The sequence below is a fragment of the Sorex fumeus genome, unplaced genomic scaffold (genome assembly GCF_029834395.1).
Source record: "Sorex fumeus unplaced genomic scaffold, SorFum_2.1 ptg000169l, whole genome shotgun sequence".
NCBI classification, from domain to species: domain Eukaryota; kingdom Metazoa; phylum Chordata; class Mammalia; order Eulipotyphla; family Soricidae; genus Sorex; species Sorex fumeus.
This window is the reverse complement of record NW_026606226.1, coordinates 1,271,372-1,291,904: the sequence shown is the minus strand read 5'-3', so window position 1 is coordinate 1,291,904 and position 20,533 is coordinate 1,271,372. Positions and strand designations below refer to the sequence as shown.

At 57.1% G+C, this 20,533-nt stretch overlaps 2 protein-coding genes across 2 annotated transcripts in view; both read right to left on the bottom strand.

The window, feature by feature from the left end:
- Window positions 1–1,991: 1,991 nt before the first annotated feature.
- On the bottom strand, window positions 1,992–10,638 carry SCN2B (sodium voltage-gated channel beta subunit 2). Its single transcript, XM_056107656.1, has 4 exons — window positions 10,377–10,638; window positions 3,295–3,461; window positions 2,969–3,179; window positions 1,992–2,364 (listed from the first exon to the last, which is right to left on the bottom strand). Exons 1-4 carry the CDS (start codon window positions 10,444–10,446, stop codon window positions 2,165–2,167), a joined length of 648 nt encoding a protein of 215 aa, XP_055963631.1. The 5' UTR covers window positions 10,447–10,638; the 3' UTR covers window positions 1,992–2,164.
- A 7,501-nt stretch (window positions 10,639–18,139) lies between these two features.
- JAML (junction adhesion molecule like) overlaps window positions 18,140–20,533 on the bottom strand; it is a 35,360-nt gene continuing 32,966 nt past the window's right edge. The window contains exon 10 of the mRNA XM_056107652.1: window positions 18,140–18,379. Coding sequence (XP_055963627.1) covers window positions 18,317–18,379 — 63 coding nt within the window. The 3' untranslated portion in view covers window positions 18,140–18,316. The remainder of the gene's footprint in view (window positions 18,380–20,533) is intronic.

Sequence of the window (20,533 nt, the reverse complement as noted above, 5' to 3'; positions counted from 1 at the left end):
GGGCTATTTCCAAAGTCCGTTCCAAGGCACCTCACGGCTTCTCAGTCCTGAAATTGTCTTGGTACTCTAGTCTGAGCAGCAAAACCTCATGCGCTGGCCAGCCTGGCCTCTTTCCCGCAGGCCCTTCCTGAGGAGGAGCAGACACGGGGAGGAGAGGGTGGGAATGGGGGGTGGGGGGGCACCCCAGCAGACTGGACTCATCAGAGAACAGTGAGCGTGCAGTCATCGACGGGGCTCGAATCCCGCCGTGTGGGAGGGTGGCTGGCTGACAGATGGTAGAAAGCAGGCTGCGGGGGCAACATCTGCTGACTCCCCACCCCTGCATGGTGATGTCCCCGTGTCATCCCCCACCTCCCGGCCCCTGGAGAGCTGCCGGAGGGCTCCCAGGAGTCTGGAGAAGGTCACACCAGGGTCGCATCTCTGCTCCTGGAGGGGCTCTCTCTTCACTGACCTCTCCTGCAGGCCCACTAGGGCAGGGCAGAGCTGGGACTGGAAATCTCGGCAGCTTGCAAGTAAGTCCCCTAAATGTTAGGAGTGGGGGCGGGGGCAAGCCCCCAGTATCAGCCCGGTTCCTATCCCCCTGGGAGAGAGGAGGGAGCACTTCCGAGGGTGCCCATGAAGGAGACCTGCTGGCAGTTGCAGAAGTGGGCACTGCCCTACGCCCCCCCCCCCCCCGCAGCAGTGTGGCTGGAAGCGCAGGCAGTGTCCGGTGGCCTGGACAGCCTGGTGGGTTTAACCCACCCCCAATGGCAGTGTGTTGATTGGCAGTTAGGTACTGAGTCCCGCCCCGGAAGTTTCCAGATGGACACCCCACCTGGGGGCTGGCTAGCTGGCTGCCCACAGACACCCTGGCTTCTCCCCTTCCCTGGCCACTTCGTCCTCCCCTCCCTGTCTCCTTCCCAGACCCCAGACCTGAAATGTCCTTCCTCCCCACCTGCAGACCCCAAAGCAGTAGCAGGAATTCAATGCACAGACATCCTGGGCAGTTCCCCCTCTCCCAGTATGGCTTTGTGTGTGTCCCTGCCAGGGACTTGGATGGATGGATGGATGGATGGATGGATGGATGGATGGATGGATGGGGTGGTAAAGGAGCCCAGGCCCCCGGGCAGCGCTCATGCCCCCCAAATGGACTGGCTGGGAGGGAGCAGTGACACCCCCACCTCCCTCCCCACAGACTCCCTCCCATGTCACAGGGCCTTTCACTGGGAAGATTTTGACTCCAGAGTCCCATGAGGGTGGGGAGCCTGAGCAGAAGCAGGGTCACCCCCAGTCCACCTTTCTGCCTTTGAACCTCGTTCCTGCCTGTCATCTGAGGCGAACTTGGAGGGTCTTCCCAGGAATGTTCTAGAAAATTCTCGGTGGCCCTCCCTCTGTGGAGGCTTTGTTTCCTCTGAATGGGAGTTAGAATGGCAGTGAAGGTTGGTGCCCCCGAGTCCCACTTTCTTCCCCAGAGGGGTTTGGGCAGGGCTGGGGTCCTGGTTCCAGAGGTGACATGAGCCCATATGGGGGCTCAGAGTGACCTTCCTGTGACAGACATGGGCCCCGCCCAGCACCCGCTCCAGCCTGCCGAGGAGAGCCAACTCCATGATGACGGTGGAAAGTGACCTCGGCCTAGGACTCCCAATCCCTCCACCTGCGTTCCCAGTAAAGGGTCCCCCAAATCCCAGGGGACACCCGGTCACCACAAAGCCAGCAGGTAGGATCAGCGATGAGGGAATTCGGGGTGAGTGGGGTGCCCTGGGCCAGGTCTTGTCCCCTGTTTGCTGCATCCAGGCCCTTCCATGCCAGGAGAAATCCCCTTAGCAGCCCCTCCCCCCAGTCCCAGGGCCCCTGCAGGCCAGAGATGCCCACACTGTCTCCTCCCTGAGGTGGCCACCGGCCTATCCATCAGCATGCTGGCCAGGCAGGCACCAGAAGTCAGCCCCCCACTGCCCTCCTCCCTCGGGGCACCCCCACAAGTAGTTTTGAGCCTACGGTCCCCCTCATCCCAGACCCCAGGCAGGTTTCCCAAATGAGAGAGAGGTGGGTCGCCCTGGGCGCAGGGCGGGGGTCATGACGGGAGAGGTCAGGAGAGGCCCTGGTGGGGGTCCCGGGGTGGGTGGAGAGACACACACTGAGAGGGCGGGCAGGGGCGCTTGGTGCGGGCCGGGGTGCGAGGTGGGCGCTACTTGGCGCCCTCCTCCGCGTTGGCCTCCCCGTCGGTCTTGCCCTCCTCCTCCGTCTTCAGGTCGTCCGTGCTCAGCTTCTGCTCCTTTTTTCTCCGCACACACTTCACCACCATCAGCACCAGGATGACCACGGCCAGGAAGCCCCCCACGGACGCGCCCACTATCACGGCCACCGTGGAGTCGCGCTCCGGGGGCTCTGTTGGGGGAGGAGAAGCAACGGAGCTGTGGGACCGAGGGGGGCCCCATCCCCCCCTGAGGAGGCACTGGCCTTGCGGGTGGCCAACCTGGGCAGATCCCAGAGCCGTGTATGGTCCCCCAAACCCCACCTGGAGGGAGCCCCGAGCAGCCCTGGGTGTGGCCCCAAAGAAGCAAAACCCAGCCAGGAGGAGGGAGACGGTACCAGGCGAGGCCGCATGCGCATGCGCAGCGCACTGCCCCGGAGCATCACCCGGTGTGGTCCAGCAGGCCCCCACAGGGGAGGAGAGGCGGGTGATCCCCATCCCCGGCTCTTGAACCCTGGCACTGAGCCATTCGCCAGTTGGCCGAGGGTTGTCCAGAGGGGCTTCCTGAGCCCAGCTGGGCATCTCTGACCCCAAGAGAAGCCTCATGTTAACCACTGACCTCTAACCCCAAGCACCCTAAAAAAACCTCAGGGGATCCCGGGCTGGGGGGTGGCTCACGCAGCACCGCTCACCCATCGGGGGTCAAGACCTAGCACGCCGTGATTAGGGGTTTGTCGCGGGGGGTGGGGGGAGGGTCACGTGGACGGCAGTGGGGAGGGGGCTCCCCACGCCCCTCACCTTCCAGGAGGACCTTGAGCGTGATCCTGCCGTGGCCGCGGTGGCGGTCGGGCGGGTTCATGACGTAGCAGCTGTAGACGCCCTCGTCCTCCAACTGCACGTTCCTCAGCATCACCGACACGTCGTACTTGCTGGGGTTCCCCGAGAACTCCACGCGGTCCCGGAAGCGCTCCAGCTTGGGGTTGATGATCTTCATGCGGAACTGGAGGAACTGGGGTGCGGGAGGCGCCCCCCACGGTGGGGTGTCAAGGCTGGGGCGCCCCCCTGCTGGTGGGAGCCCGCGGACAGGCGCTGCCCTCCCACGCACCCCCCGGGTCCCCACATACCATCTCCTCCGAGCAGTTGCTACACTCCTGGTAGGTCCAGTTGAGCGAGAACTGCTTGTGGTTCACGGTGTAGCAGGAGTTGAAGGTGCAGGCCAGGCGCGCGTCGGAGCCGTTGAGGACATTGAGGGCGGTGGGGACGGTGACTTCCATGCTGCGCCCCAAGGGCACTGCAGACAAGAGCAGGAGCGGGTGAGAGCCAGGGCCCAGGGCGCCTGGTGCAGGTAGTCAATGAGTCAGGGGAAAGAGGGCGGGAACCGGATGCCAGAGCCCCTTGATGGTGCAGAGTCAGGGAGAGACCTCAGGTCATCCGCCCCTGGCCACCCACCCCATGTTGGCCATTACCACCGGCTGCCTTCACCGGCTTCCTCTGCAGAGCTGCCCTCAGTTTCACCCTTCCTCTCCACCTCTGCAACCTCCCTGTGTCCACAAAGGCCTCCCTGCCAGAGTCGCAGGGCCCCTGGTGGGCAGGCAGCCCTCGGGACAGGCGGGGATTGGGAAATCATCACTCTCCAGAGCCCCAGCGCTGGGCACCCCTCCAGGCTCTGGCAGTATGACAGAGGGCAGATGCGCTGGGCAGGTGAGAGGTGGCGAGGAAGGGTGTTCTCCCGGGGGCTGGCCCCGATGGGACAGGAAGTTCCTCTGGAGACAGGAGGCTGAGGGATGTCCTGGCTAAGAGCCAGGAGAGGGCAAAGGGGTATTGTATTGGGGGTGAGCGCTGCAGGTGCCTGTAGGGTCCTCAGGGTGCACGCCTGAGCAGGAGGCCGCAGGGGTACTGGCTGAGGAAGGCCTGGGCCATTCAGACATTCTCAGCCACGCCCCCCAGGGCGCAGATGTGAAGGTCCCCCCATCCCCGTCCCCAGGCCTGCAAATTCCTCTGTAACTGTGGCACCGCAAGATGTCCTCCATTCTTTGGGGCTCCCCCAATGTGACCCAGATCTCAAGGTGGAGGATTTGTCTCTCTCAGAGCGACAGGCAGTAAGGAGAGGTACAGACCAGCTCCTCATTACTGAGTTGTGTTTTTTTTTTCTCTTTGGGTCACACCCAGCAATGCACAGGGGTTACTCCTGGCTCATGCACTCAGGAATTACTCCTGGCAGTGCTCGGGGGACCATAGGGAATGCTGGAAATCAAACCCGGGTTGACTCCATGCAAGACAAACACCCTACCCGCTGTGCTGTGCTGTCGCTCCAGTCCTGGTGAATATTCTAAATCCCAACTCAGGCTCCAACATTGACCTGGGCAGGGACATGCGGGGGCAGCAGTCAACCCCCCCACCCCAGCCTCTTCCAGGACAGGCACCAGCAGCCAATCAGGCCGGGCAGTGCCACTGGCTGCAAGAAAGGGGGCAGAGGGGCAGGAGTGATCGGGCAGAGGGAGGGAGGGGCGCCTGCCTTGCATGTGGCTGACCTGGGTTCCATCCCTGAGCATGGTAGGAGGGATCCCTGAACATAGCTGCGTGTGACCCAAAATTAAAATAAAAATTTTAAAAGCCCGATAACAGAGCAGAGGGACGTTATTATAGAGCAGGGGTTCTGAGGGGGGCGCTCTGAGGGGGCTTGGTTGAGTCTAGTTTTGTTTGCTTTTCGGCCCTTGCCCAGTGATGCTCTGAGGCTGCTCTCCATGGTGCCAGGGATGGAGACTGGGCCCCTAGTCCACTGAGCCCTTTCCCCCAGTCCCGGGGATTTCCAGGCATCGAGACATCAAGGAACTCACAGGAGCCAACACAAGATGAAGGCGGGGGGGGGGAGGTGGGGGTCCACATGGGGAGACTCAGGTTGGTCATAGGCTAGGGCTGGAACTCGGCAGGAGGGTTTGGTTCTTGAGTGAGTCCAGCTATCACTTGTGCACGGGACAAGGAGCAGTTAGCTGTCTGGTGAGGGAGCCATCTGTGGAAAGGAGGGGGGGGTTGTTCGTGCGGACAAGGGGGTCCTGTCAGCCCTGAGCTCATCCCCAGCATGAGAACCTGGGCAAGCTCCTTCCCCTTCTAAGCATCAGGTTCCTCCTCTGACAAACGCAGAGGGTCACACGCACCTCCAGGGCTCCTTCAGAAGGAAACAAGGGAATTCCATCAAGCGTGGGGCACGTGGGGCCAGCCTGACCCTCACCACACCACACACAGGACCCCATCATCCCGCTCTCTCCTCAGGGGCTGCCCCCCCAAAGAGGAGGGGCTTCTAGAAGGGCTTCCCAACAGACGGCTAACCCTCAGACCAGCTCCTGGGGACCCCCTCCCCAGATTTGGCACTTGGCCCAGGATGCCTGGGGCATCCCTGCAGAGCACGGCTCCCTGGTTCCGGTTCCGGAAGCTGCACTCTGTAGCTGGAGGCAGGATGTGAGTCCTGGTCCCTTCTTGGCCCTGGGCCCTGGGTGGAGTGCCCTGACACTCTGGGGTTACTGTCCACCAGAGGAGTCATTGCACCTCCACTGGCCACCACACCCAGGTGTGAGTATTGCCAGGTGTGAGTATTGCCAGGTGTGAGCAAAGCTTCGTCCTTTACGAAAGCACCTAATTCTAGCTTGTCGCCTGGCCAGGAGCAGATATGTGAGGCCTGCCAGCGCCAGCTCCTCTCTGCAGAGAATTCCACGGGGACCTAGCCTGGCAGGGCTTGTCCTGGGCTCCCCGCATCTCCTGCCGCTCCCTCTTCCGGTCTCCGGCCAAAAGGAGCCTCCGGGCAACTCAGCCCTGCAGCCGCACTTGGATGAAAACCTGAGCTCACCGAGCCCTCCCCACTTTCCCAGGCAGAGCAGAGCGAGGGGCCCTTGCCAGGGCCAAGGGAGAGCTCGGCAGAGAGGTGCAATGCGGATCTGCCTGCCGCATCCCAGAGACGCGGCACTGGGAGGGACTTGAGTGTCCCCTAGTGGTCGGAGTGCCCAACTGCGGAGAGAGGAAGCGGAGGAGCAGAGGAGGCCCGGGGAATGGTCCCTTGGAGCCCCGTTTTACACCAGATAGGAAGGGGAGGGTCTGAGTTTTCTTGGAGGGACACAGGCAGTCCAGGGGACGCCCTGGAGGCTCCCACTTGAGCCTTGAGCCTTTGCCAAGATCCTGGCTCAGGGGTGAGAAGACTGCTCAAAGGGCTGGAGCATCAGCTTTGCAGGAAGGACGTCTGGGTTCAATCTCCAGCACCACAGGGTCCCCCAAACATAGCCAGGAGGGACCCCCAAGCACAGAGCTGACCACAAGAACCAATGGGAGTATGCCCCCCATCCCTCACAGAAACATGCTCAGACCTTTCAGGCACTTCAGTTCTAGAGAAACAAGAATGACATCCTATGAGCTCGGTGCTATGAGCTTAGTCCTGATCTCGTGATAAACTTGGTGGTTTGGGGAAAGTAGCTAGATCCCCTGTGGGGGCCACAGACAGATTCCCTGCCCGGCCACTCACCCACAAACAAGACCTTGCATGGTATCTATAACCACCCAGGACACAGACACATTTCTTCCTGCCTTCCCTCCCCTGCCCCCCCTCCACTATCCACAGAGGAAATGGAGAACAAGTGAAATAAAGAGCTGAAGTTTCCAGTAAGTGACCAAGCTGGAGCCCAAGAGGCGGGTGCATGGTGTGGCAGGGCCTGTGCCTGTCCAAGGGGTCCCAGGAACCTGAAATCACTGCTGACCTTGGAAGCCTTGTCTGAGGGGGGTCCTGGGCAAAGAAGCTCCACACCAGGGCAGCCCCCTGGGGACTGAGTCTGGGACTCCTCATCACCAGCTCCCAGGAAGGGGGTATGACCACCAGCATGTGAGGATGTGGCTTTGGCTCTTTGTCCTAAATTGCCACCAGTGCCCACCTCCCACTTTCCAGGATGCCTCGGCCTGGGGCACCTGCTACAGGCTCGGCCTTCAGAGGTTGCGGGATTCGATTCTTTCCCGCCAGCGCCCTCTGGAAACGGGCTGATTCGCTTCTCTCCTCCCCACCCACAGCACCCTAGAAGCTAGACTGGCTTCATTCTTGGCTTCAGAGACACAGAGAGAGTCGTTCTAAGCAGACACATTGTCTGGGGCACACTGTCTTCTACCTCCCAGGCAAGCACCCCTCGGCCCCATGGTGGCCCTCCCCCAGCCTCATGTACCCCCAGATAGCCCGTGCCCATCACTGCTCCCTCCCAACCCGACCCTGGCCCCTGTTGCTTTCAGGACCAGACCAGATCTCTGGATGTCAATCTCAAGCCCCGGGTCCTCCCTGGCCCTGAGTGGAGGGCTGCTCCTCCCCCTGCCGCCTCCCACATGCCCTGCTGAGCCCAGAGTGCCGCCTCTCCCCTACACACCCCACTTCTTCACTCCTTGACACAGGTGGAGCCCCGCACTGCATGTGAGGTGCATTCATACACCCTACAAATCAGACACAAAGGCTCAGTTCCAATAGCGCTGCCTTGTCTCCTATCAGATCCCAGGGACAGGAAGTTGGATGGTGGTGCAGTGGCCAAGACTCTGGGACCCCTGTCTGGTCACAGACCAGAGTGTGGACTCCCCAGCCCCTGGTTGCCTCAACTGTAAAATGGGGGCACCCACTGGACCGGGCTATTTGGAAGCTTCTGTGCTTCACTCTCCTACATTCACGCTGCCCTTCCCCAAGATTCCATAATCACAATTGTCACCCTTGTCAACGGTGTTATTGGTTGATAAACTGGGCATGAGTTCAATAGGGAGTGGGTTCTTTGGGTGGGTTGGGGTCAGGGATCTTTCGATGTCAAGGGAGGAACCTGGGCATGGCACGTGCTAGGCCTGCTCCCCGGGAACCAGCTCTGGTTTATCTTGTCACCCTTGGACTCCGCAAGCTAAGTAGCACCCAGTGAACACGTCAGAAAGAGCTGGCATTGCCCCCACATGTCCGGGTCCCTGTCCCCACCAGCAGATGACCACAGTGGGCTGGGTCATAAAACATCACTTTCTAACATAACCTGGACTTCTTGAGGGGAATGGTTGGGGGAAAAAGGCCACATTTGGATTTTATTAATTAAAAACTAGATTCTGGGCTGGCGAGAGCAGGGGAAGGTGCTTGCCTGGCATGGGGCAGGCCTTGATTCAGTAGCTGACACCGCAGATGGTCCCCTGAGCATTGCCAGGGGTTAACCCAGAGCACAGAGCCTGGAGTAGCCACTGAGCACTGCTGCATGTGGCACTAAAAAAAAAAAAAAAAAAAAAAAACTAGCCTAGGTGCTACTGCGGGTGGCAGGGCATGGCTTGTCCCCTTTGCCTTCAACAGTGCCATGACCACCTTCACAGACCCAGCCTGACACAGCCCCCCATTCCCATCCCCATCACAGCGACCCCCTTCTCAGGGACAGATCAAGTCCCCACTTAGGCCCCCGAGTCCTCCCAGATCTGTAGCAGCTAGAACTCCTTCCCACCAGCCCTGCTCACACCCGGCCCCGACCTTTCCACCCCATGCTCCTACTTGCCCCCCACCCCCCTTCCCTCTACACTGAGGTCAGGTTCTCAGGAAGCTTCTTCCCTCTCCGGCTCCTCCAGCCCCCCAACTTTTGTCTGCTCTTGAGTAAGGCTGATACCCAGTTTTCATCAGCAGAGCAATACCCTTTCCGAACACTAGGGGCAGTGGCACTGCACGGGGATACGGGGATGGGCCTGTGCAGGGTTGCACAGGTGAGGCTCTCGTGCCTGGGCCGTGTCACGTGACCTCATGGGCATGTGCATCCCGTCCCTGCCGTGGAGCACGCGGCCCAGTGCCCCCTCAGGTAGATAGCCATCCCGCGAGTGAACTGTTGAGGCCCCTTCTGGGGGGACCCAACTCAGAAACACCCCAACAGCAGGCCCAAGCAATAAGATAGATAGGATGGCGAGGAGGCGTTTGCCTTGCGTGTGGTCGCCCCAGGTTGGATCCGTGGCACCCCACTGGGTCCCCAAACCTGACCAGGAGTGATTCCTGAGTGCAGAGGCAGGAGTAAGCCCTGAGCACCAAAACCCAAACAAACAAAAACAGGAAAGCAGAGAATTCTTTCTTGGGAAAAGCACACGAGCAAGTCTAGATTCAGGAAATCTCTGCCAGGGATGGCTTCCAAGCCAGGTCGGCTGCCGAGGCCTTCAAGGCCCCAGTGTCTAGGGTGACCCATTCAGCTGTCACTTCATCGCTAGACTCAGCAAAGCTCACGGGGCTCCCTGCTGTGTGGGGTGCCAGGGCTGCCCACCACCCCACAGTGCAAGACAGCGGCCCAGAACAGCCCCCCTGCCCTTGGACACCGCGCCCCTCGGCGGATGCATCAGCACTGAGCCCGCTTAGATCCGGAGAAACTGTGAGAGAGCAGCTGACACATCTCCCTGTGAGATGGTTCAATGGCCCACCTGGAAGTCCATGCACAATCACGTGAATTTATTCTTGGGGCCCGGGACCAGGCAGGGCCATGCTGAGACCAATTAAAAAGCGACGAACCCTGTGGTCCACAGATCCCCTCACTTGATTTATTTTTCTGTTTTATTTTTCCTGGTCTCTTGCCCCGCCCTGGCCCCCACCTCCATGCTTTCCATCTGGTTCCTGCTAGAGGTACCTTCCCACCCCTGCCCGCCTCAGCAGGTTGTTGCCCCATCCAGAGACCAGCCACCAGCTCCCCAAACCCACCCCCACCCCACATTCCCACACGTCAGTGCTCCCCACTTCCAGGAAGCCAGACTCAACTGTCTCCCCTGTTCCCTGCAGCCCCCCCACCACATGCCCTCTCTCTGGGTCTCCATCCACCAAATTCCTAAATCCACGCCCCCAGATTCTCTAAGGAGACCCCCCCATGGCTGCATTAAGTCCCAAGACCCTACAAATTCCAGCCACTATATATCTCCATGAAGAGAATGTTCTATCCTCTGCCCTGACCCCCTCCCTAAGTGAACTTCAGGGAGACCCTCCCAAACCCCACACCACCCCCCCACACACACACATATCCCCTCCCTTGACCACTGTCATTCCCAGGACACACTCAAACCCTCTGGCCCAACATTTCTGTGACCCATCTGTCCCCCCGTGCCGTGTCTGGCTGTCCCCAGCCCAGTCTCCTCCCGGCCCCCTCCCCCCACACGCCCCAGGCATAGCTGGATGCTTGGATGCGGCCCCTCTGAGCTCGCAGCCCTGCAGCTCACTTACCCAAAGAGAAAAGGAGGCTGAGCCCGGTGAGGCTGGAAGCTGGGCGAGGGAGCCCGGAATCTGTGTGCATTTTCCGAGCTGGGGGAGTCGGGGAAGGGCCAGGAGAGGGCGGGTAGGGGGCCCGAGGGCTACTCGGATGGGTGGTTAATGCTAAAAAAAAAATAAACAAAACTGCACGCTGGGCTTCAAAGACACAAACAACATTAAGGAAGCTTTATTTCCATCTCTCTAATATGGCCGGCTGGAGTGTGACTGCTAAAAAGAGAGAGGGAGCGTGGAAATGAGCGAGGAAAGGGGGATGGAGTAAATTTTGTGGTTGGTAGATTCACAAAGCAAGTGGAAGGGCGTAAAAAAAGGTCTCTCTAGAAAGGGCCCAAGTTCCCCGCCTTTCTTGCATCCAAAACAAACACCAGAGGTATCCTGCCTTTCTTCTCTGCCAGGACAATCCTTGGCTTTTGAAAGGTAATCAAGGAACCCCTTTCTCTAAGCTGCCTTGAGGAGGGCTTTCCTTTGTCACTTAAAAACATCCAAAAAAAGGAGCCTCTTGTGGTTGTGTTCTTTGCTATCAGTTCAGGGACATGAGTGAGTCGGGGAAGACTTTCTGGAAGTAAGAATTTCTTTATTTGTCAGACATTTCCACCCCATGACATAACCTGTCCGTGCAAACTGTGAAACACCAGATTCTGGACAGCCAGACCTTGGGTTCTGTGTCTTGTGGGCCTGTGGATTCCAGGCCATCAACAGTAAGGACATCATAAGGACAGGGTGGTGGATCATAGTCTTGAATAATGATTAATTATGTAAGGTGTCATAAAAACCGGGTGTTTGTTGCTTAAATTCAAAGGCGCAAGAGGACTTGTTTATTAAACCAGCAGTGAGGCTTCGAGCCCAGGCAGCAACCTAGCAGACTGCCTTCAGAGAGGGACCCAGACTCCCACAGGTTTTAGTTCATTCCGGAGTAGCCCAGGTCCACTAAAAGAAGAAAAGCGGCCAGCGCAGAAGTACAACAGGTAAGGCTTGCACACGGCTGACCTGGACTCAGTTCCCAGCACCCCGTATGTTACCTGCCAGGAGTGATCCCTGAGCACTTCTGGTTGTGTTTCCCCCCACCACCACCACCACACACACACAATAAAGCAGAGAGTCACTGACATTGATAATGTACTAGAGGCCAGAGGGGGGCAGACAGGGCTTGAAGCACAGAGGTTGGACACTGGCCTTGGTGTGTGAGGGTTTGATCCTAGCACCACTAAGCAGTGAGTCTCTGAAAGGGCTCTGGGCTGTCTCTAGGGTCTGATTCTCAGTTCCCCAAGTTCACAATCACAATCATCCTGTTGTTCGTCGATTGCCTCGAGCAGGCCCCAGTAACGTCTCCTTCGTCCTAGCCCTGAGATTTTAAAGTGCCATATTCAAGGCCCTTTTAGGGTTAGGAGAATGAGGACCCATCATTGTTACTGGTATTTGGCATATTGGGTACGCCACATGGAGTTTGCCAGACTCTGCCATGTGGGCAGGTTACATTCAGTAGCCTGCCAAGTTGTCCAAAAGTAAGAATGAGATAATAAGATGTCGCTCGGGGGAGCTGGGTTTTGTAGTCTCTGGGTCTTGGCCGTTGATGGGATTACACGGCGCCAGGGGGTCAGTTGGTAGGTGTGACCCCTGCCTACTGGAAGATGGAGGATCTGGGTGGAGGATGCTCAGCCCCGATCCGAGCAGGTTTGGAGATCTCAGCCCTGGAACCCGCATGCCTTTGTTCCTCTGCTGGTACCTTCATGCGTGTGGAGAGTGGTCTCAGAATGGTAGTGGCTGGTTCTGGAGGTCTTTGGCTGCCGGAGCTCTGCTCGGGGCAGGGAAGGAAACTCAACCCGCGCCCCTGCAAGGGGCCCCAGCAAGGAAAGCCAGGCGTGGGGGCAGGAGATTCTGCGCTGTTCTCTCTCCCCAAGTTACTTTACCCTAAAGATTGACCTGCTCTAGGGAAAACCCCCAGGGAGGGGGGGGGGTAGTTGTGGTCTGACTTGGAAGAAAAGCACCTTGGAGATGTGAATGATCTAGATCAGCACTTCTCCATGGGGAGCTGCCACATGTGGGCCCCAAGGATATTCTAAGAGAGAGTAAATGAGAGTACACACCACAAGATCAGGAGCCAGCTTGTAGGATGTGGAGTTGCCGCAAGGCGGGGGGGGGGGGGCCTTGGGGGGAAACAGGAGGCACAAGAAGAAAATGAGGTTGGGATGGGCCAGGAGCCAGGACAGGTTGTGAGATGCTGGCTCCATCTCTCTGGCATTTTCCAGTCCCTGGCTGGCAGTGCCCAGCTCAGCATCCTCCTCCCCCCAGCCAGTGGGCAGTGACCGAGCAGGTGGAGGCCAGGAAGGGTTCCCGTGGGGCCCCAAAGTCATCACCCATTGGGCTCTCAAGCAGCGTATCTGTCAGCCTCCCTGGAGACCAGTAGATGAAATGCTGAGATGCCAAGAATGTGCTTAAAACCTTCCAGGGAACAGGACTGGACCAATAGCACAGCAGGAAGGGCGTTTGCCTTGCACGCAGCCGACCCGGGTTCGATTCCCAGCATCCCATAAGATCTCCCGAGCACCAGCAGGAGTAATTCCTGAGTGCATGAGCCAGGAGTAACCCCTGTGCAACGCCAGGTGTGACCCAAAAAGCAAAAGAAAACAAAAAACAAACAAACAAAAAAACCTTCCAGGGAAAACCAAGAAGGGATGTGGAAGTGGGTGACAGAAGCTGGAACTAGAGGGACAGCTGGGGCCGGGGAGGGCTTATGGGGGTGGGGGGTGGGGGACACTTCCCTGTTCTGTTGAGGAGGTTGGGATATTTTTCTTTTGAAAGAGGAAGGCAGGTGGAGGAGGGGCAATACCCAAGTAGTAGCTGGGGTGGTGGTTTGAGGAGACTCTAAGCAGGGTGCCCCTTTGTCGGGACTAAACACAGGTGGCACAATAGGCCCTCAGGGCATCAAAGGGCCAAAGGAAAATAGCCCTCTCTGTGCCCTGGAGGTGCCCCACTTAACCGGCAACCAGCAGCACTGGTTTCTGTTTGGTTTTCCTCACTAGGGTCATATCCAGCAGAGCTGGGATCATACTGGCGATGCTCAGGGCAGACGCTGGCACTGACCCGGGTCTCCCCCATGCAATGGTGCATTCTGTTCTCTGAGCCTCTCCGTTATTCTTCTCCTGTCATTGCCAGTGAAGAGACAGGTTTGCCTGGACTCTGGGCGAGAGACTGGCTGTTCCCAGCAGTCCTGTGGCCTGTCCCTGAGTGGGGAGGTCCTGGCCTCAGATCTTGCTTCGAGAGGCCCAGGGAAGTACCTGGAACATATGAAGCCACGGGCCTCGGGGACTATTCTTAAGGAAGGTGTCAGTGAGGAGGGCGTGGAGGAGCTAATGAGGGCAGCACAGCTGGGCTCAGACATACAGTGAAGAGGTGGTGATGGCTGCGCAGGGCACTCCTGAGGGAGGGAGGGAGGGAGTGCGTGAATGAGTGAGAGCCTGAGAGAATGAATGCTCGAGAATGAGTGCATGAATGAATGAGTGCATGAGTGAATGCATGAATGAATGAGTGCATGCATGCATGAATGAATGAGTGCATGAGTGCATAAGTGGATGCATGGATGGTGAGTGAATGAGTGAATGCATGCGTGAATGAGTGCATGAGTGATTGAGTGAGTGCACGAATGAATGAGTGCATGAGAGAATGACGAGTGTGTGACTGTATGTGTACGTGAGAGAATGAGTGGGTGAGAGCGAGAGCGGATGGGTGAACGCCGAGTGCCGAGTGACTGAGGAATGGATCTGGACAGGGAATGGGGAGGGCCTGTGGTGGGGGCCACTGAGCCACACAGAAGCGTTTCTAGCCAGGCGGAGACCAGGCAGAAAGGCTAATCCATGGCTCTCCCTGACCCGAGGTGGCCGTCCATGCCTGGAGCTTGGCTGACTCTGTCCCCAGATGTCTGTGCCACTTCCCCGGGGTCTGGTGGCTGCTAGGGCAGGAAAAGCCAGGCCCTGAGGGGTGGGAGAAGGTGCCAGTGACCAGTAGGCAGTGTCGGCTGCCCTGAGGGCCCAGGCCTTGAGGCTTCAGGTGTGAGGGAGGGCAGAGGCCCGGCTCAGGCGGCTTTGCACAGCCACTCGGCTGCCGCAGGCACATGCAGCCAGAGAGTTTTGGTTTGATGTAGCCGGCCTCCTCCTTTTTTTAAATTTCAACCTCCGAGACCCAGAAACTGAGCGAAGCTGTTCGCTTGGTTCCACACTGGTTCCAGAAGCTTCCTTTGGAGTCACAGTTAAGATTAAAAAAAAAAAAGAGTCCAGGGGCTGGAAAGATGATAATACAGGAATTAACATGCTTTCCTGGCATGTTACCCACTGGCCCTGGTTTCCATCCCCCGCACCGTTTATGGCCAGCTGAGCACTGAGAGAAGTGACCCCCCCCCACCCCCGGCTCACCGCCCCCAGGATAGAGCCTGGAGCAGCCCCTGAGTATCACCAGGTATGCACCCCCGCCCCCAAAAAGGAAAGAAATGGCTCCAGAAGTGCCTCTGCTTCTGGCTAAGAGAAAACAGATGCCAACTCCAAATAGCTGCATTCAGCACTCAGCCCTCCATGGCCAAGGGCAGAGGGGCAGAACAGAGCGAGGCAGGCAGTGGGAAGCCACTACAGAATCCCCCTCCCACCACCCAGCTCCCTTGGACACATGGGGACCTCCAGAGGCCCAGTGGCTTCAAGGCCCAGCTTCCTGCGGGGCCAAGAGCAGCATGAAGCAGAAAGCAGAAGAGCTGCAGAAAGAAGACGGTGTCTTTGAGACAGGCAATCTGGGGGCCGGAAGTCCTGCTTTTGATATTTCTGAATGACATTGGCCATTGGTGACCAAAGACTTTTTTTGGGGGGGGGGTGAGAATCATACCCAACAATGCACAGGGGTTACTCCTGGCTTTGTACTCAGGAATTAGTCCTGGTGATGCTCAGGGGACCATATGGGATGCTGGGAATCGAACCCTACCCGCTGTGCTATCGCTCCAGCCCCCAACCAACGACTTTTTTGGACAGCAACATATCCTGCTGAGAGAAATGACGTGATGTGATCCCATGCCATTTCCTGGAGCCTCGAAGAATGAGGCTGCATGCGTCTCATTCTCTGGCTTCAGAGACTTAACTCCATCTTGTTTGTAAGCAAGTGACTCCATCCCAGTAAGAACACAGTTTACAATGTACTGTTTGTTTATATTTGGGGGTCACATCCAGTGGTCCTTGGGGCCTATTCCAGCTCAGTGCCCAGGGTCACTCCTGGGGGTGACGCTCAGGGAACCACGCAGGGTTGGGGTTCAAACCTGGGCTTCCCACAAGCAGAGTATGTGCACTGGCCCTTTTGTCCTGTAATACCATAACACATATTCTTAGATCCACACTCACATATCTGATAGAACAAAGGCTCACCTGGTCTGTTTCTGGGTTTTAGCTGCAATATTTTCAGTCAGAGGCATCGTAAGAGAGTGAAGTAGAACTTGCCCTGAGGGAGGACGAACGCACTACAGGATGGGCACGTGTGAGTGTCCTGACCACAGGCCCGGCCACCGGCTCTGAGTGACCCTTATATTTTCATGCTAACTCCCTGCTGCTCTCTTCAAACTCAGAAGTTCCCTGATTTTTTTTTAAAAAAGAGAGGTCTTGCAAGTCACGTTTTACAGAAGTGGGAATGGTTGCCTCCCGGAGGAAGAGCAGGCCACACACGCAAGCAGCTGCTCCCGGGGGTCAGGGGGGCCTCAGACACTTTGTCTGCTACTAGCTAGAGGATATTCCTGTCAGAGAGAACTTGTAGCCTAATATTCTTGGACTTTTAGTAACTAAGCGGATCTGGCAAGAGTGTGATTCCTTACACACACAGACGCACACAGACACACACACACACACACACACACACACACACACACACACACACTTGTGTTTTATTCCTCAGGGGCTACTCCTGGCTTTGTGTCAGTAGCTCCAAGTGGTGCTCAGGGGGCCATATGGTGCCAGGGCTTGAACCCAGGAATCCCACATGCAAAGCCTGTGTTCTGCCCACTGAGTCCCCTCTCTGGCCCGTAGCTAGTCTTTCCTACAAAGAGAACTAACAACCAGGGTGGACATCGACGCTGATGGGAAAGGGTGTAGAGAGTGCAGTGACTGACTGTCAGGGAAAGAAAGAGCGAGCAAAGTGGCCGGAGCAGGAAGCAGGGGTGTGATCGATGGGTCCCGGGAGAAGGCTGTGCCCCTCCTGGTTCTGCCCGTTGAGTGGATTAATGCTCCATTCTTTACGGCCTTCCCCCCACCCTAGGCTGCTCTCCTTTGGCAAAAGCCTTCAGATATGGAGCATCTGGTGTTCCGGGAACTTGAAATACGGCACATTCACAAAACCAAACTGTTTGCAGAAGGCGAGTCAACTCATTTGTCATTCCTGTCTCCCAAGAGTCCCCTCAGAGAGGCCACACGAGTTCTCCCTGAGATCTCCCTAACACACCCTGGAGAGAAGAGGGACATTTTTTTTTTTTTTTTTTGCTTTTTGGGTCACACCCAGCGATGCACAGGTTATTCCTGGCTCTGCACTCAGGAACTACTCCTGGCGGTGCTTGGGGGACCATATGGGATTCTGGGAATCGAACCTGGGTTGGCTTCGTGTAAGGCAAATGCCCTCCCTGCTGTGCTATCGCCCCAGCCCTGGACATAGGTGTTAAGGGTGAAAAGCTTCTTCCCCTGGGGCCAGTACAGTGAGTTAAGGTATTTGCCTTGCATGTGGCCAATCTGGTTGGATCCCCAGCACCACAGAGGGTCCCCAGAGCCTTGACAGGAATGAACCTGAGCACTGCCAGGTGAGACACCAAATCAAAATATCACCTTGCCCAGACCATGAAGGTTGAACAAGCCTGGGGCTGGATCACCTGGAAGAGTATGTCTAGCATGAAATGTGCTTCATCCCATCCTGGGCACCATATGGATCCCGGGTACCGCTGGGTGTTGCCTGGGTGGCCTTTGGGCACTACTGGATATGGCTCCTACTTAAAAATTAAAAATTCATAGGAGATGAGAACTGACTCACCAGAAAGCAAATTCAATGGGAAAAAAATACATTTGAAAGAGAAAAAAAAACCCTCCAGGTCCTGGACCCTAAATGGGCTCACTTAGATCTCCGAGAAAGGTCTTGATTCTCCAGTTTCCATACAAAAGAGCTGGTCAGCTTGGCACACCTGAGTCTATTGTCAGGAAGAGCGGGGTTTGCTGGGGTACCTGGTCTGGACACCAGGGGGGTCCTGCTCAAAAGAACCCTGTGAAAGGAGGATGTGATTCCCACAGCGCTGTTTCATGTCAGGATAACTGAGCATCTGGTCCCAGGGCCTTCTACCCTCAGCCTTGACGCCAGGTCTTTGAGGAAGAGGAAGGTTTGGGGGACTCAGAGTTAGAAGCCAGAGGCAGGCCTCCTCTTCCTCCTCCTCGTCCTCCTCTCCAGCCTCCTCTGTTATGGCTGCTGAAGCCAGTCTAGAAACCAGGTGGAAAGAAAAATGTGGGCATGTTGAACCCAGGCCATGTCCGTCAGCCCTGCTGTCTGCGTCCTCCATTGGCCTCAGCCAAGATCTCTACACAGCATCCACAAAGCACATTTATTGAGAGTCATGGGTAAATGGAATCACTCGGGTGGGGTTAGTTCCCGCACTTCTTCCCAGCCACTCCACAAAGCACAGGGTCCCCACGGAGGGGCTGCTCTGGGGGGAGGCCCTGAGGGACCCCCCTGCTTCAAGCCAGCAATCCCTTCCTGAGTGGCCCGCTGCGGGGTCTGTTCTTCCAGACCTTGAGCTTCTCCTGGCTTCGGGGCCCTCCACAGAGCAGAGCACTGTGGCGCCAGCCATGGCAGGACAGGGTAAGAGGTGCGGCAGCTCTGTCCAGGCCAACGTCGCCCGTGTCTCCTCAGTGCACCAACTTGTCTCTGGGAAGGCCCTCAGCAAGGCTGTGAGAAGGCCAGACTGGGCGCTGTGGGGAGGGAAGAAGCATAGTGAGTGTGAAGGGGTGTGAGGAATGGAAGGTGTGAGATAGTGTGAGGTGAGTGTGTGTGAATGTGAGATGAGTGTAAGGTGACTGAGGAGAGTGTGAGATGAGTATGAAGCAAGTGTGAGGGGGGTGTGAGAGGAACATGAGGGTAGCGTGAGGGGAGCATGAGGGGAGTATGAGGGGACTGTGTGATATGTGAGGGGAATGTGAGGGGACTATGAGGGGAGTGTGAGATGTGAGGGAAGTGTGAGGGGAATGTGAGGTATGAGGAGAGTGTGAGGGGAGTGTGAGGTATGGGGGGAGTGTGAGGGGAGTGTGAGGTATGAGGAGAGTGTGAGGGGAGTGTGAGGTTTGAAGGAAGTGTGAGGGGAGTGTGAGGTATGAGGGAGTGTGAGGGGAGTGTGAGGTATGAGGAGAGTGTGAGGTGTGAGGAGAGTGTGAGGGGAGTGTGAGGGGAGTGTGAGGTATGAGGAGAGTGTGAGGAGAGTGTGAGGTATGGGGGGAGTGTGAGGTATGAGGAGAATATGAGGTATGAGGAAAGTGTGAGGGGAGTGTGAGGTATGAGGGGAATGTGAGGGGAGTGTGAGGTATGAGGGGAGTGAGGGGAGTGTGAGGTATGAGGAGAGTGTGAGGTATGAGGAGAGTGTGAGGTGTGAGGAGAGTGTGAGGGGAGTGTGAGGGAAGTGTGAGGTATGAGGAGAGTGTGAGGGGAGTATGAGGTATGAGGGGAGTGTGAGGGGAGTTAGAGGTATGAGGTATGAGGAGAGTGTGAGGTGTGAGGAGAGTGTGAGAGGAGTGTGAGGTATGAGGGGAGTGTGAGGGGAGTTAGAGGTATGAGGTATGAGGAGAGTGTGAGGTGTGAGGAGAGTGTGAGAGGAGTGTGAGGTATGAGAGGAGTGTGAGGAGAGTGTGAGGTATGACGGGAGTGTGAGGGGAGTGTGAGGTATGAGGGGAGTGTGAGGAGAGTGTGAGGTATGAGGGGAGTGTGAGGAGAGTGTGAGGTATGAGGGGAGTGTTAGGGGAGTGTGAGGGGAGTTAGAGGTATGAGGTATGAGGAGAGTGTGAGGTGTGAGGGAAGTGTGAGGGGAGTGTGAGGTATGAAGGGAGTGTGAGGGGAGTTAGAGGTATGAGGTATGAGGAGAGTGTGAGGTGTGAGGAGAGTGTGAGAGGAGTGTGAGGTATGAGGGGAGTGTGAGGGGAGTTAGAGGTATGAGGTATGAGGAGAGTGTGAGGTGTGAGGAGAGTGTGAGAGGAGTGTGAGGTATGAGAGGAGTGTGAGGAGAGTGTGAGGTATGAGGGGAGTGTGAGGGGAGTGTGAGGTGTGAGGAGAGTGTGAGGGGAGTGTGAGGGGAGTGTGAGGTATGAGGGGAGTGTGAGGAGAGTGTGAGGTATGAGGGGAGTGTGAGGGGAGTGTGAGGTGTGAGGAGAGTGTGAGGGGAGTGTGAGGGGAGTGTGAGGTATAAGGGGAGTGTGAGGAGAGTGTGAGGTATGAGGGGAGTGTGAGGGGAGTGTGAGGTGTGAGGAGAGTGTGAGGGGAGTGTGAGGGGAGTTAGAGGTATGAGGTATGAGGAGAGTGTGAGGTGTGAGGGAAGTGTGAGGGGAGTGTGAGGTATGAGGGGAGTGTGAGGGGAGTGTGAGGGGAGTGTGAGGTATGAGGAGAGTGTGAGAGGAGTGTGAGGTATGAGGGGAATGTGAGGGGAGTGTGAGGTATGAGGGGAGTGTGAGGGGAGTGTGAAATATGAAGAGAGTGTGAGGTGTGAGGAGAATGTGAGGGGAGTGTGAGGTGTGAGGGGAGTGTGAGAGGAGTGTGAGGTATGAGGGGAATGTGAGGGGAGTGTGAGTATGAGGGGAGTGTGAGGTATGAGGGGAGTGTGAGGGGAGTGTAAAATATGAGGAGAGTGTGAGGAATGAGGGGAGCATGAGGGAAGTGTGAGAGGAGTATGAGGGAAGAGTGAATAGAGTGTGAGGGGAATGTGAGGGGACTGTGATATGTGAGGGGAGTGTGAGATGTGAGGTATAAGGTGAGTGTGAGGGGACTGTGAGTTATGAGGGTGACCCGCGCAGCTAATCGAACATCAGCGGGAATGAGAGCTGCAAAGATGGGGTAGGCAGGACTGTATGAAGCATACAGCGACT

Excerpts from the sequence above, each read along its gene's own strand:
- SCN2B (XM_056107656.1), bottom strand. The coding sequence starts at position 10,446 with ATGCACACAGATTCCGGGCTCCCTCGCCCAGCTTCCAGCCTCACCGGG. Across the intron at positions 3,462-10,376 it reads CAGCCTCCTTTTCTCTTTGG|TGCCCTTGGGGCGCAGCATG; the intron begins GTAAGTGAGCTG and ends TCTTGTCTGCAG. Across the intron at positions 3,180-3,294 it reads GCAACTGCTCGGAGGAGATG|TTCCTCCAGTTCCGCATGAA; the intron begins GTATGTGGGGAC and ends CCCGCACCCCAG.